The sequence below is a fragment of the Oncorhynchus gorbuscha genome, linkage group LG02 (genome assembly GCF_021184085.1).
Source record: "Oncorhynchus gorbuscha isolate QuinsamMale2020 ecotype Even-year linkage group LG02, OgorEven_v1.0, whole genome shotgun sequence".
Taxonomy (NCBI): domain Eukaryota; kingdom Metazoa; phylum Chordata; class Actinopteri; order Salmoniformes; family Salmonidae; genus Oncorhynchus; species Oncorhynchus gorbuscha.
Window position 1 is genome coordinate 48,992,844 of NC_060174.1, and position 12,327 is coordinate 49,005,170.

Here is a 12,327-nt window from a genome sequence, read left to right on the forward strand (position 1 = left end):
TTATACACACCAGTATGTGTGGAGTACTGGCTGAGTCCTGCTTGTCAATGCAACAGAATCCTACTCCGATGCCTTCTGTCTACAACAAAATCTCTTGCATAGTTCATTTTGTTTCGGTGTGTTGCATTGAAACTGGCTAATATTGCGCTGATTCGATCACAGTTGCCACAGTAAAGAGAAACATTGATAGTGTTAACTAAGGGAGAAATCTCTCAAGTTCAATCTCGTGCTTCTCTGTGTGGGTTGATATTTCTTCTGCGCAGCAGTGCCGGGGAAGCTAGGGGGAACATTATCCCATTCAAATGCACTTAAATCTTTGTCTTGCCCGTTCACCCTCTGAATGGCACACATACACAATCCATGTCTCATTTTGGGTTGCTAGACGTTCGCGTTATACGCCTATCCATCCACACCGACCAACCACCCTCCTTTAGTTTTTGCATTAAGCAACCTTTCGTCTAATATAACCATACCAAATGTTACATATCACACCAATTGGATTTTCCCGGATTTACATCTTACTATGTTACGCCTAGTGTGTGAAACTAATGTAACAGTTTTAATTCAACATTAAAATGAGTAACTCATCCATGGCCACATTTTGAGGTGAATGTAACTCTAAAAATCGTATTATGCTATCATAGAAAAGCGTACATGTTCAAGATAGCATGCAAAGGTCGCAGGTCAGTGGAGATCTTCACAATACAAGTATCTGTGCATCACTTGCACCATGTGCTTTGAATGTAATCTCAACTGCGATCCAGGTCATTTTGTTGTGGTATTAGATGAAGCACAGTGAGAGCACATTACGTTGTATAAACACAGAAATATCTGACATTGTATTCCAATTAGAATTTTGTTCTGCTTTGAAATGGTTGAAAGTGCAGTGATAACACATTTATATGACAGCTAAACCAAACATCAGACATTGTTTTTCTATTGGAATCTGGTGGTGCATAATGATAATACATTGGGAATTCAACAAACTTCTGCCAGTCTTTTTGATTGGGCGAATAAAGGTTGAAATTTCATTGATCAACGTCTCAACCGAAAATTACCCATATTTCCACGTTGAAATGACGCGGGTGTGCCCAGTGGGTTTGTCTTTGCCTGGTTTGTTTTCTCCCTAATCTGTCTGCTTTAGTGTACTGACAGACTGGCTTTTTTTATGTCAGCAATCAGCCATTCTAATATCATTTGTTATCAAATTATAGTTATGGTGTTGTTTTTATTCCAAGCAAGTATAAAACGGTTATGTGACACTTTTGTCTGTGTAATGACCTGAGCAGCTTGGAGTTAGGTGTTCATCGCTTGGCAACAGCTTTGAATATATTGCTGATGGGGTGAGAAGTCTAGTAGAACTAATGTCTTCCCACCCTGACCAAACAGAGTGGACATGCAGGACAGTGTGGTGTGGGGGCCTCTGGATTGAGCTCGGCTCACTTCCCTCCACTGGCCTCTCAGACCAAAGTCACCCAATGTCTTGTCCCAGAGAGTGTCCACTGATCCCCTCACTCCTCTGGGGTCCCTGTGTCTCTAATCCTGCATTCGCCACACAGAAACAGGGAGGTATACAGTGTGTGCCGCCACACCACCCCCAAATTACTCTATAGAGACCCCAGTCTTTAATATCTAAACAAACACAACAATATCAACTCACCTTAGTCTTTCACATACTTTCCTGGTCATGGAATATATTGGTCATCTTTCTTTGCAAGTACACATTTTTGATAAGAGACAATCTCCCAGTCAAGGGGAAACGAGAGGAGGGATGGGAAGAGAGATGGGAAGAGAGATGGGAAGAATGGAAGAGGAGAGAGAGAGAGAGAGAGAGAGAGAGAGAGAGAGAGAGAGAGAGAGAGAGAGAGAGAGAGAGAGAGAGAGAGAGAGAGAGAGAGAGAGAGAGAGAGAGAGAGAGAGAGAGAGAGAGAGAGAGAGAGAGAGAGAGAGAGAGAGAGAGAGAGAGAGAGAGAGAGAGAGAGAGAGAGACTTAGGGGCGATGTTGATTAGGGGCCAGGTGTACCCTGCCAGCTCCAGTCTCTGCTCATTATTCAGACTGGAGGAAGCAGCACTGCAGGAGGAGGGGAGGTCCTAACCTGTACCTAACCTATATTTCCCCCAGGCCCTGGAGGAGCTACAGTATCAGTCAGCCTACATGGGTTGAGAGCTCACTCTACCCCCAGTCAATCTCTGACTCACAGCCTAGAACACCCCCAGGAGACTCCCTCCTCCATTTAACAAATAATCAGGGTTGATAGCATAGCAAAGGGTGAACAGTAACCTGTCTGAACCTCAGCCCACCAGCCATGATTAGTCCTGTGCTGGGTGGCTAGAAGCAGAATGGGTCCATCTGAAATATGTATTGTTTTGACCACTTCAGTTCTCACAAGTCCATAAAGTATACAGTAGAACTCTCCCAAGCTGAAACGGAGGACGGGAGACATTCTGAATACTGAGTGACTGTGTCTTTGTGCTGGACCTCTTCCACCTTTGCCACCCCACTCCAGCCCCTGGCCTTGTCTTGCATGTCTCGGCCCTGGCTCAGTGAAAAGATGAATTGTTTTGGTGTAGCTGTGTGGATGGAGTTCTAGTGTGTGTGTGTGTGTGTGTGTGTGCGAAGACCTGTGCAGTGAAACAAGGGCTGGATTGGGCACTGCAGGACACTGGGCAGGCATCTGGCCAGCAGAACACACCTGGTGCTTTACCACTGACACTTACCCCCACTCCAGTGGACTGCCAGTGTTTTATGTTAATGCCAGCTCTGGTGTTATGGTGTTTCCATCAGGTGTGTGACACTAAAGACTTCTGGCGATCAGAATCAACAACCTCGGCATCATTCAAGACTGTTGCTTTGTGAGAAGGTGTTAAAGTTCACAGTTAGACATTGTTATGTAAATGAAAGCTGAAAAGTACCCAGGGTACTTGCCTTGGCTCCAAGTTAGAGTAGGTCCGCCGGAGCCGTGGCCTAGGGAGACACCGGTGCCAGCCCATGTAGTTGGAAACAGAAAAGTCTGAGCCTTTTGGGTAAAACATTGTGGTAAAACCTCAATGGAAATGTAGCAACTGTGACTGGCTTAGGGTTGCAGTGGGAGGGTATATTACTGTAAATTTCACATTTTACCAGTAAACTACCAGAATGTGGGATTTTATGTCATCTATCACAAGACATCTAGTGGACATTTTGGGTACTTCAGATTATCGCAGGTGTCTGCAATTATCTTTGGCCCCCTGTCTGGCCTTATCACATGTAAAATATATGAAATAATTAAATAAGATGATTTTAAAATACAAAATAGAATGACAAAGCTGTAAAACATTATCCTAAATACAAACCAACTGAGTGAATACCAATTGATGTTTAATATGAGGGTTTCAGCATGAACCTGTTATTTTCTACACACCTCATTGTCAATGGAAGAGTTGCAGAGTTAATTGAAAATATTGGCGTTGTTGATTAAGATGCTTTTTTCATTAATTGTGCTATTTCCTCTTGAATCATATGGTCTATCTGTTACAAACTTATGGACAATACTATATATTAATAACAAATACGTAGGTTATTCAAGTTTAAATGATCAAATACGATAGATTGCCATACATTTTGGTTAATTACCAAAATTACTGAAGATTCTGGTAACTTTGGTAAATTGCCGGTAGCTTTGAAACCCAAGCCTGGCTAGTGTTAGATTAGAGCCAAACCTCTGCCCACCTACCTGCCAGAATGGAACCTGTGGGTGATGTTTAGAACTACTGTTGAGTCAGTTCATCATTCATTACGGTCATCATGGTTGGACTTAGTTGAGACAGTGGACTGAGTAGACCAGTGAATTGAGGGGTCTGTTGCTTCTGGCTGAGATGTTGATGCTCTCACAGGGAACACTCAGCAGTGTCTGGCTGTGGCTGGCCGAGTTTGTTTTGGTTAGCTCAGCAACAATCACACTGGCATGGGAGACTGAGGACAGACAGACAGGCAGACTTGGAAGGAGTGAGTGTCCTGATCCGTGTGAACTTAGAATCATAAAGAGACCCCCCCCCCCACCCCACCCGACTCCCTCAACACTTCAACACCTCTGTGAGTACTGTGAAAGGAGTGGTTCTGTCACACAGACTAGTGGATGATAAACTCCTCACACATCTACACACACACACATCTTTAAGTCCGTTCACACACAGATAGAGCCTTTGGCCCTGACAATAGCAACATTTTCAGTCAGACCTCCACTCCTGTAATTAAAGGTATCCTCAGTGTGAACCCATAGGGAGGCCCTGGTGTGGAGCTGTCTGTCATCACACAGAAGGCAGCTTGCATGAGACCCAGGCATCCCAACTATTTCTTATCTCCTGGCCTCCGCAGAAACCTCCTTTAGAATGGTGTCTTGGTTAGGGCCCATCAGGGTTGGTGACAGGCAGGACGTGGTGTGGTGGGAAACTCTCTTACCCAGCAGCCCCCCCTCCCCAGGACCCTCTGCTGAACGCTAATTAAAACTAGTTAGGAATTTGGAGGGAGACGTTCCTAACGTCACAGGCATGATGAAAGAGGGAGAATAAGAAAGAGGGAGAATAATAGGGTTTTCTTTTCTTCTTTCTACCCTGTCCAGTCTCATTGATGTATCTCTGTCTCTCTGCAGCGCGTGTTAAACTCAGGGCCCCGTGGGTGGTTTGAGTATTTGAATCGACGTTGAAATGGCTGAAACCAAATTGAAACCGTGAAGAAAGGATAACGGGCCTACGCCCAAAGTCTTTTCACTCTGTCCTGCTTGCTAATGTCGCCGAAGCAAACAGTGACGTGCGGTCAGGTCCGAGGCCGGGGCGACACTTTCTATTGTCTATCACTCACTCACTCCACACGCACACACCCATAAAGCGGATTTGTTGCTACGCTGTTTTTCAGTATGACGCGATCACAAGGATAACCATCAAACAACCACAACCAACCATCAAACAGCAGCAGGTAGGCGGAACAACCTTTAGGCACACATTCACAGGCCCTAATGCGCAACTGCCCTGCACGACCAGGCAACTTTCAGCACCACAGACAGCGACCCAAATGCCAGCGAGTAGGGCTACTTGTAGACAGCGCTACACACACTAAATGCCTAGTAGTCGGTGCTACTGATTGAGATATATACTAACACAATAGACATGTAATGTGATTATAGTAGTGGGCGCTCCCTCCCTCCCTCTTTCCCTCTGGGTAAAGACATCAGCGACTGAACTGTAGGACTCCTCCCTGTTGGCCCTCCGTTTTAAAAGTCTCTCGGTCTCGATTCTCAATGGAGATGATGGCAAGGGATGAGAGTCAGCCTTTATCGGTCCGGTTTCGACTGTATGTCTTTATCCGTTTCAGTGGCGAAAATGACCTCTCAACGGATGCTGTTGTGGCTGGTATAGTGAGCACCAGCTGCAGTAACTCAGTCTGTGTCTGGTCATGCTGGAAGAAGAAAATGAGGAGCTGTCCGTGTGATTTGTCCTGTACCATTTGTTAACTGCACAATCCGACGAGATCTTCCTTAAGTCTAAACGAAATCGAAGTAATTGGCATAATTTGACAGGCTCTCGTTTGCTGGTGTCGAAATTTGCGACATTGTTTCGATTTTTTTGCAGTCCTCTAAGCCAATGAAATGAAAGTCACCAAAGTGGTCAAACCTGGCTCTCATCTGAACATTAATATTGTCCAGCATGTAGTAGTAGATTCGCCCCCTCTCTACTGATCGGCTGTTTACTACGAGTTTCGCTTTCTGCCAGGCCCGGGTCATTGGATTTCTGCTTGAATCGCTCATAGAAACGATCAAAGTCTTGTCGCTGCCGTTCCAGCTCTTTCATTGTGCCGCCGTTACGGGTACGGCAGAAACCGATATTCATCTTTTTGGTTCCGCAGAACACAGAAGAGCGTGACTGTTTCTTTGAAAACTCCACGGGCGGCGAGCAGAAATCAAACACGGTGGCGTCTTGCTAACTGTTCATCTTTTTCAGCTCGGTCTTAAGGCGTGTACTAGTTCCACATGGTTGCCCCTGGGCCTGTTTGATGAGCTGGCACTCTCATCGCTGCCACGAAATGTCATCTCCTGTTTAGGTAGCATGTAGCATTAATTAGCTAGGTCTTTCAGAAATCTCACGGTTCTCGTTTACCTTTGCATATTGTGCATGCCGATGTTCAACCTCCGTTGTTCATTCAATGGCAGATCTAGCGGTGAGCTACTGAATCTCTTCAGAGCTATCTGGCTCTGGATGTGAGGCACAGATTTCTCATGCTTGTTGAGTGCTGTGGGCTAGTTGTTCAAGTCGCAGTAACCGGCTCTTGTCCACACGCTGTTGCTGGTGGAGAACAGCAGGCAGGGGAAGCAGTCGAGTTGATTGCGAGCAGCGCAGCCACAGAGATAACGCTCAGTTTGAAATGATCCTGTTATTTTCTATCCCTTCTTTTGCTGTATGTCCTTAAGCTCATTGATAAAATGATTATTGATAAAGATGTGTATTTTTTTTATTTTTACATAACAGTTATTTTCCCCCATTAATTTTGCACAGGGTGGGTACCCCGACCGCATGTCGCTAGACAGCCAGGGAGGAGAACAGTCTTTTGTACATTTTGATGACATGGACATATAACACATTTTAAGTTCCACCCTCAGACCCTCCCTGATTTTATTTTTTATTTATTTAACTCATTGAGACTCAGAGTCTCTTATTGAAGGGAGACCTGGCCAAGAAGGCAGCAACAATCAATACATGACATCGTTAAAACATACAACAAAACAATACAACAACATGATCCAGCCTAAAAAAAACAAACATTTACACTCCTCTGTCACAGAGCCTCTCATCAATATTTTAAATTCATTCAGTGGCACTAAACATATCTAGATGAAGCATGGATTGTAGATTATTCCATGCGTCTGGTGCACACGAAGAGAAGGCAGTTTTGCCTAACACTGTGAATGTCCTGGGGACTTTAAGTAGCAACCCCCTAGCAGACCAGGTATGGTAACTGCTGCTGGTGAAGGAGACCAGACTACACAGGTAAAGAGGGAGTTTTCCCAAAAGGGCTTTGTAGATGAACACATACAAAAGTATCTTTCTGCGCATATAAAGTGAGGTCCAAGCTACCAATTTGGTGCAATGGTGGGTGAGTGACTTGGCATTTGTAATAAAGCACAAGGACCTATGATAAACAGAGTCCAGTCTCTGTAAGACGGAGGAGGTTGCATGCATATTACAACAAGTCACCATAATCAACTACAGAGAGAAAAGTGGCCTGAACAAGCATCTTTTTTGATAACGGGGGGGGGGGACTGGTCTGACACCCCTGCTCTACAGTGTCTCTTGCTTTCTCCCTGTTGTTTGGTCTATCATGTCTTCCCCCTTTCTCGCTACGAACTCCTACCACTTAACATTTGAACTCATACTCTTTCTCTCTTCTGTGTTCCTCGCTCCCAGTTGGGACGACAGCAGCTCGGTGAGCAGTGGGATCAGTGACACCGTCGACACAGATGACATCAACACCAGCTCCTCAGTCAGCTCCTATGTCAATACTCCGTCCGTCTCCTGCAAGGACCTAGAGGGCCAGGTAGGTTCTGCCCCAATGACACTGTAGGAGGTGGCATATTATTAGAATGACTAGAAGGGTGAATGAACATGTTATTTCTAGGGTGGCAGCATCTTTGGCTTTGAAACATGTTGATTTTTTTATTAAGTTAAAAAAACATTTTTTTTAATGAAACTTTTATTTCCCTTTAAGAGACTCGGAGTATATAGATCACATGATGTCTGCAGCCAGACATTACCATAGTTGATATTCTTATTAGTCTAATGTATGAGCGCTTAGGCTCTCCTATCTAATATACCAGGGACTTATAGGGAATCTAAGTTTATATACTTTGATTCTCTTGGCCCCAATCATTTGAATGGGTATCGTAAGCTGGAAGGAACTGCATACACTAGGCTTCACTTCAACTTTCTCACTGCAGTTATAAGCATAGTGCCAAATACACATCTGTGTCTGTTCTGCAGTATGTGCTGATGTGGTTGCTTCAAAGTGTGTATTGAAATCGCAGCCAGGCACACCACCACCCAGGTTCACGGTTTATTTTATCCCGATAATCCCTTCAGTAGGTATTTATTCTTAAGTGCACATTTTCAAATTTTTAGACCATCGATCTGAGGTGCAGACTTTGTTTGCCATACAGTAAACCTGTCTCAATCTTGGTTCTAGAAACTTATGGTGCATTTCCTTCAGGTCATGGTTCTCCAACTGGTGGCCCGCGGCCGAATTTGGCCTGCGGTTGGTTTTATTTGGGCCCGCAAGTTTTTTGAGCAATAAAACCCCGGTGAAAACACAAGGAAACCAGCTCCAAGTTAGTTACATTTTTTAAATCTGGCCCTGAGAATAGCAACATTTTCAGTCAGATCTCCACTCCTGTAATTAAAGGTTTCCTCGGTGTGAACCCACAGGGAGGCCCTGGTGTGGAGCTGTCTGTCATTATACAGAAGGCAGTTTGCATGAGACCCAGACATCCCAACTATTTCTTATCTCCTGGCCTCCACAAAAACCTCCTTTAAAATGGTGTCTTGGTTAGGGCCCATCAGGGTTGGTGACAGGCAAGACGTGGTGTGGTGGGAAACTCTCTTACCCAGCAGCCCCCCAGGTCCTGGGCGACACGCTGCTGAACACTACTTAAAAATACACTGAACAAAAATATAAACACAACATGTAAAGTGTTGGTCCCATGTTTCATGAGCTGAAATAAGTTCAGATTTAAGTATAACTGTATGACTGAAGCCTTTAGTGAGAGGTCTAATGCTTTCATATTTAATCATTTCTGCCCTCCGAAATCATATTCATTATATAAAATAGGCTTGTTTAATTTTGTCTGGCTTGCCGTATCAAATAAAATTGAATTCTTTGCTCGTATAATTTTAAACTGTTCCCTAGGTGTAGGCAAGGCCATAAGCAAAAAGGTAAACTGGGATATGACTAAAGAGTTAATCAGGGGGATTTTTCCACAAATAGACAGGTATTTTCCTTTCCACTGTAGCAAGATCTTATCTATTTTTGCTAACGTTCTGTTAAAAGGTATTGTAGTGAGATCGCTTCTTTCTTTCAGGATATGAATACCGAGTATGTTCACTTCACCGTCAGACCATTTAATTGGTAAACTACACGATAATGTTACAGTTGTATTTTTTTGTGATCCAATACGTAACATAGTACATCTATCATAATTTGGTTGTAATCCAGAGAGGTTAGAAAAAGTATCCAGATCTTCTGAGGCTGTGGAGGGATCCAAGTTGTGGATTTAAAAGAACATGAATCATCAGAGTACAATGACACCTTTGTTTTTAAACCACGGATTTCTAAGCCCTTGGATATTATTGTTGGATGTGATTTTAATAGCTAATATTTCGAAAGCCATAATAAATAGATATGCTGATAGTGGACAACCTTGTTTTACTCCTCTTGACAGTTGAATACTTTCTGAGAAGTAGTCATTATTTACTATTTTACACATAGGGTTACTATACATAACTTTAACCCATTGTATAAGAGATTCTCCACAATTGAAATATTCCAGGCATTTATATATAAATTCCAGTCATACTTTATCAAAAGCCTTTTCAAAGTCAGCTATGAAAACCAGGCCTGGTTTCCCAGATTTCTCATAGTGTTCTATTGTTTCCAGTACTTGCCTTATATTATCTCCACATTTTTGTCCATGTAAAAAACCTGTCTGATTAGGTTGAATAATATACGACAATAGCTCTTTAATTCTAAGCTCTATGCATTTTACTAGAATTTTTCCATCACAACGCTGAAGTGTATTGGGCCTCCAAAATGTAAAATGGACTGGATCTTTATATTTACCACTTGGGTCCTGTGCGCTATTGAGTTTTGGCCGCATGAGGAAACATTTTTGACTATTCAGCTCTAGATAAGAAATGACTGAGGAGGTGTTTTTGGTGTAACATATTATACACCTACTACTACTGTACAGAACATGCTATTATATTCTGTTCTGTTATGTAAAATCATGATGTGATTTTGTGAGGCAATGATTCAGCTTGGATCTAACTTTACTAAACGAGCACCATTGTGAGAAGTGGTAGTCTTTTTTTATTTGTAATAGCAATACTAATAATACTAATATGTGATGAGTAGGTGTAGGCAGCGGAACTTGATAAGGGTTCATTTAAGCAATTTGAGCGCCCTTTAAAATGTGGTGCTGGATGACGCACTTGAATCCCACCCTACTGTCCGAGCACTAAGCCTACAGAGAAAAACAAGTTGGTCACCTCCCTAACCGGGTTGATCACATAGGGTTTTGGATCCCACTGCTTAAGAGGAGGACCATGGAGTTTTATGAACATCAAGGCGGACACGCAGTGCATTTCGATGCTAGATCCCGTTGGTGGGATGATACGGTTCATGCGGTGGATCAGTTTGCCTGCATGCGCAATAGAGGTAGTACTTTTCTGTAAGCTTAACACTCGGACAGTAGGGCGAGCTCAAATGCGTCATACATGAACCCCAAGTCCGTAACAAACTGTTTTGAGGACAGACGTGTTATCACCCCCTGGTCGTGTTTTCATTCTGTGGCTGTTCTTGGATTTGGTAAAGAGGTCAACCCTCCCACTGACATGTCTCTTTACACACATCTGCAGTTCTTCATCATTTGCGCCACCGCCAGAGAGAGAGTGAGAGAAGGTCAGCGAATTGGCAAGGGGCACTAGAAAAGTCTGCAGCACCCGGACTCACCCTACTATAATCTGAAGTCAAATGTCTACTGTTTGCTGATGGTCTGGTGCTTCTGTTACCAACCAGGGAGGGCCTACAGCAGCACCTAGATCTTCTGCACAGATTCTACCAGACCTGGGCCTTGACAGTAAATCTCAGTAAGATCAAATAATGGTGTTCCAAAAAAGGTCCAGTTGACCAGGACCACAAATACACATTCCATCTAGACTCCCTAGAGCACACAAAAAACTATGCATAATTGATTAAAGTATTTTTAGCCAGATCCTAATTCATATGTCAAATTTTATGTTATTTTCGATGGCATAGAATGCCCTTCTTGCCTTGTCTGTCAAATTGTTCACAGCTTTGTGGAAGTTACCTGTGGCGCTGATGTTTAGGCCGAGGTATGATAGAACCCATTGCCCTTTATGGTTGTGAGATCTGCGGTCTGCTCACCAACCAAGAATTCACTAAATGGGGCAAACACCAAATTGAGACTCTGCAAAAATATTCTCAGTGTACAACCTAAAACACCAAATACTGCATGCAGAGCAGAATTAGGCCGATACCCGCTAATTATCAAAATCCAGAAAAGATCCGTTAAATTCTACAACCAACTAAAAGGAAGTGATTCCCAAACCTTCCATAACAAAGCCATCACCTACAGAGAGATGAACCTGGAGAAGAGTCCCCTAAGCAAGCTGGTCCTGGGGCTCTGTTCACAAACACAAACAGACCCCACTGAGCCCCAAGACAGCAACACAATTAGACACAACCAAATCATGAGAAAACAAAAAGATAATTACTTGACACATTGGAAAGAATTAACAAAAAAAACAGAGCAAACTAGAATTCTATTTGGCCCTAAACAGAGAGTACACAGTGGCAGAATAACTGACCACTGTGACTGACCCAAATGTAAGGAAAGCTTTGAATGTGTACAGACTCAGTGAGCACAAAATGAGGTGAAAACTGAGCTGCACTTCCTAACTTGCCAAATGTATGACCATATTAGAGACACATATTTCCCTCAGATTACACAGATCCACAAAGAATTCGAACCCAACCCCGATTTTGATAAACTCCCATACAGTATCTACTGGGTGAAATACCACAGTGGCCATCACAGCAGCAAGATTTTGACCTGCTGCCACAAGAAAATGGTAACCAGTGAAGAACAAATTACATTACATAAATACAACCCATATTTATGTTCATTTATTTTCCCTTTTGTACTTTAACCATTTGCACATCATTATAACACTGTATATATACATAATATGACATTTGTAATGTCTTTATTCTTTTGGAACTTCTGTGAGTGTAATGTTTACTGTTCATTTTTATTGTTTATTTCACTTTTGTATATTATCTACTTCACTTGTTTTGGCAATGTTACCATATGTGTTCCATGCCAATAAAGGCCGTTGAATTGAATTGAGTTGAGAGGTCGGGAAGAAAGCACCATTTACCTACCTATAGGCTGCTACAGCCTACATATTTATTTGGTTTGTCATTCTATCGTTTTCATGGATTTTTGTAGCAATTAAATAATTTATTTCAAATGTATCCAGAAATATTATTTTACTACGCCTCCG

General features: G+C 42.9%; 1 protein-coding gene across 15 annotated transcripts in view; it reads left to right on the forward strand.

Annotated features, from left to right (window-relative positions):
* Nucleotides 1-12,327, forward strand: part of LOC124003629 (neuron navigator 2-like) — a 139,870-nt gene that overhangs the window by 90,168 nt on the left and 37,375 nt on the right. For all 15 annotated transcript variants that reach the window (XM_046312137.1, XM_046312051.1, XM_046312113.1 and 12 more), the window contains one exon: nt 7,435-7,564. In XM_046312137.1, the coding sequence (XP_046168093.1) occupies nt 7,435-7,564 (130 nt within the window). The remainder of the gene's footprint in view (nt 1-7,434; nt 7,565-12,327) is intronic.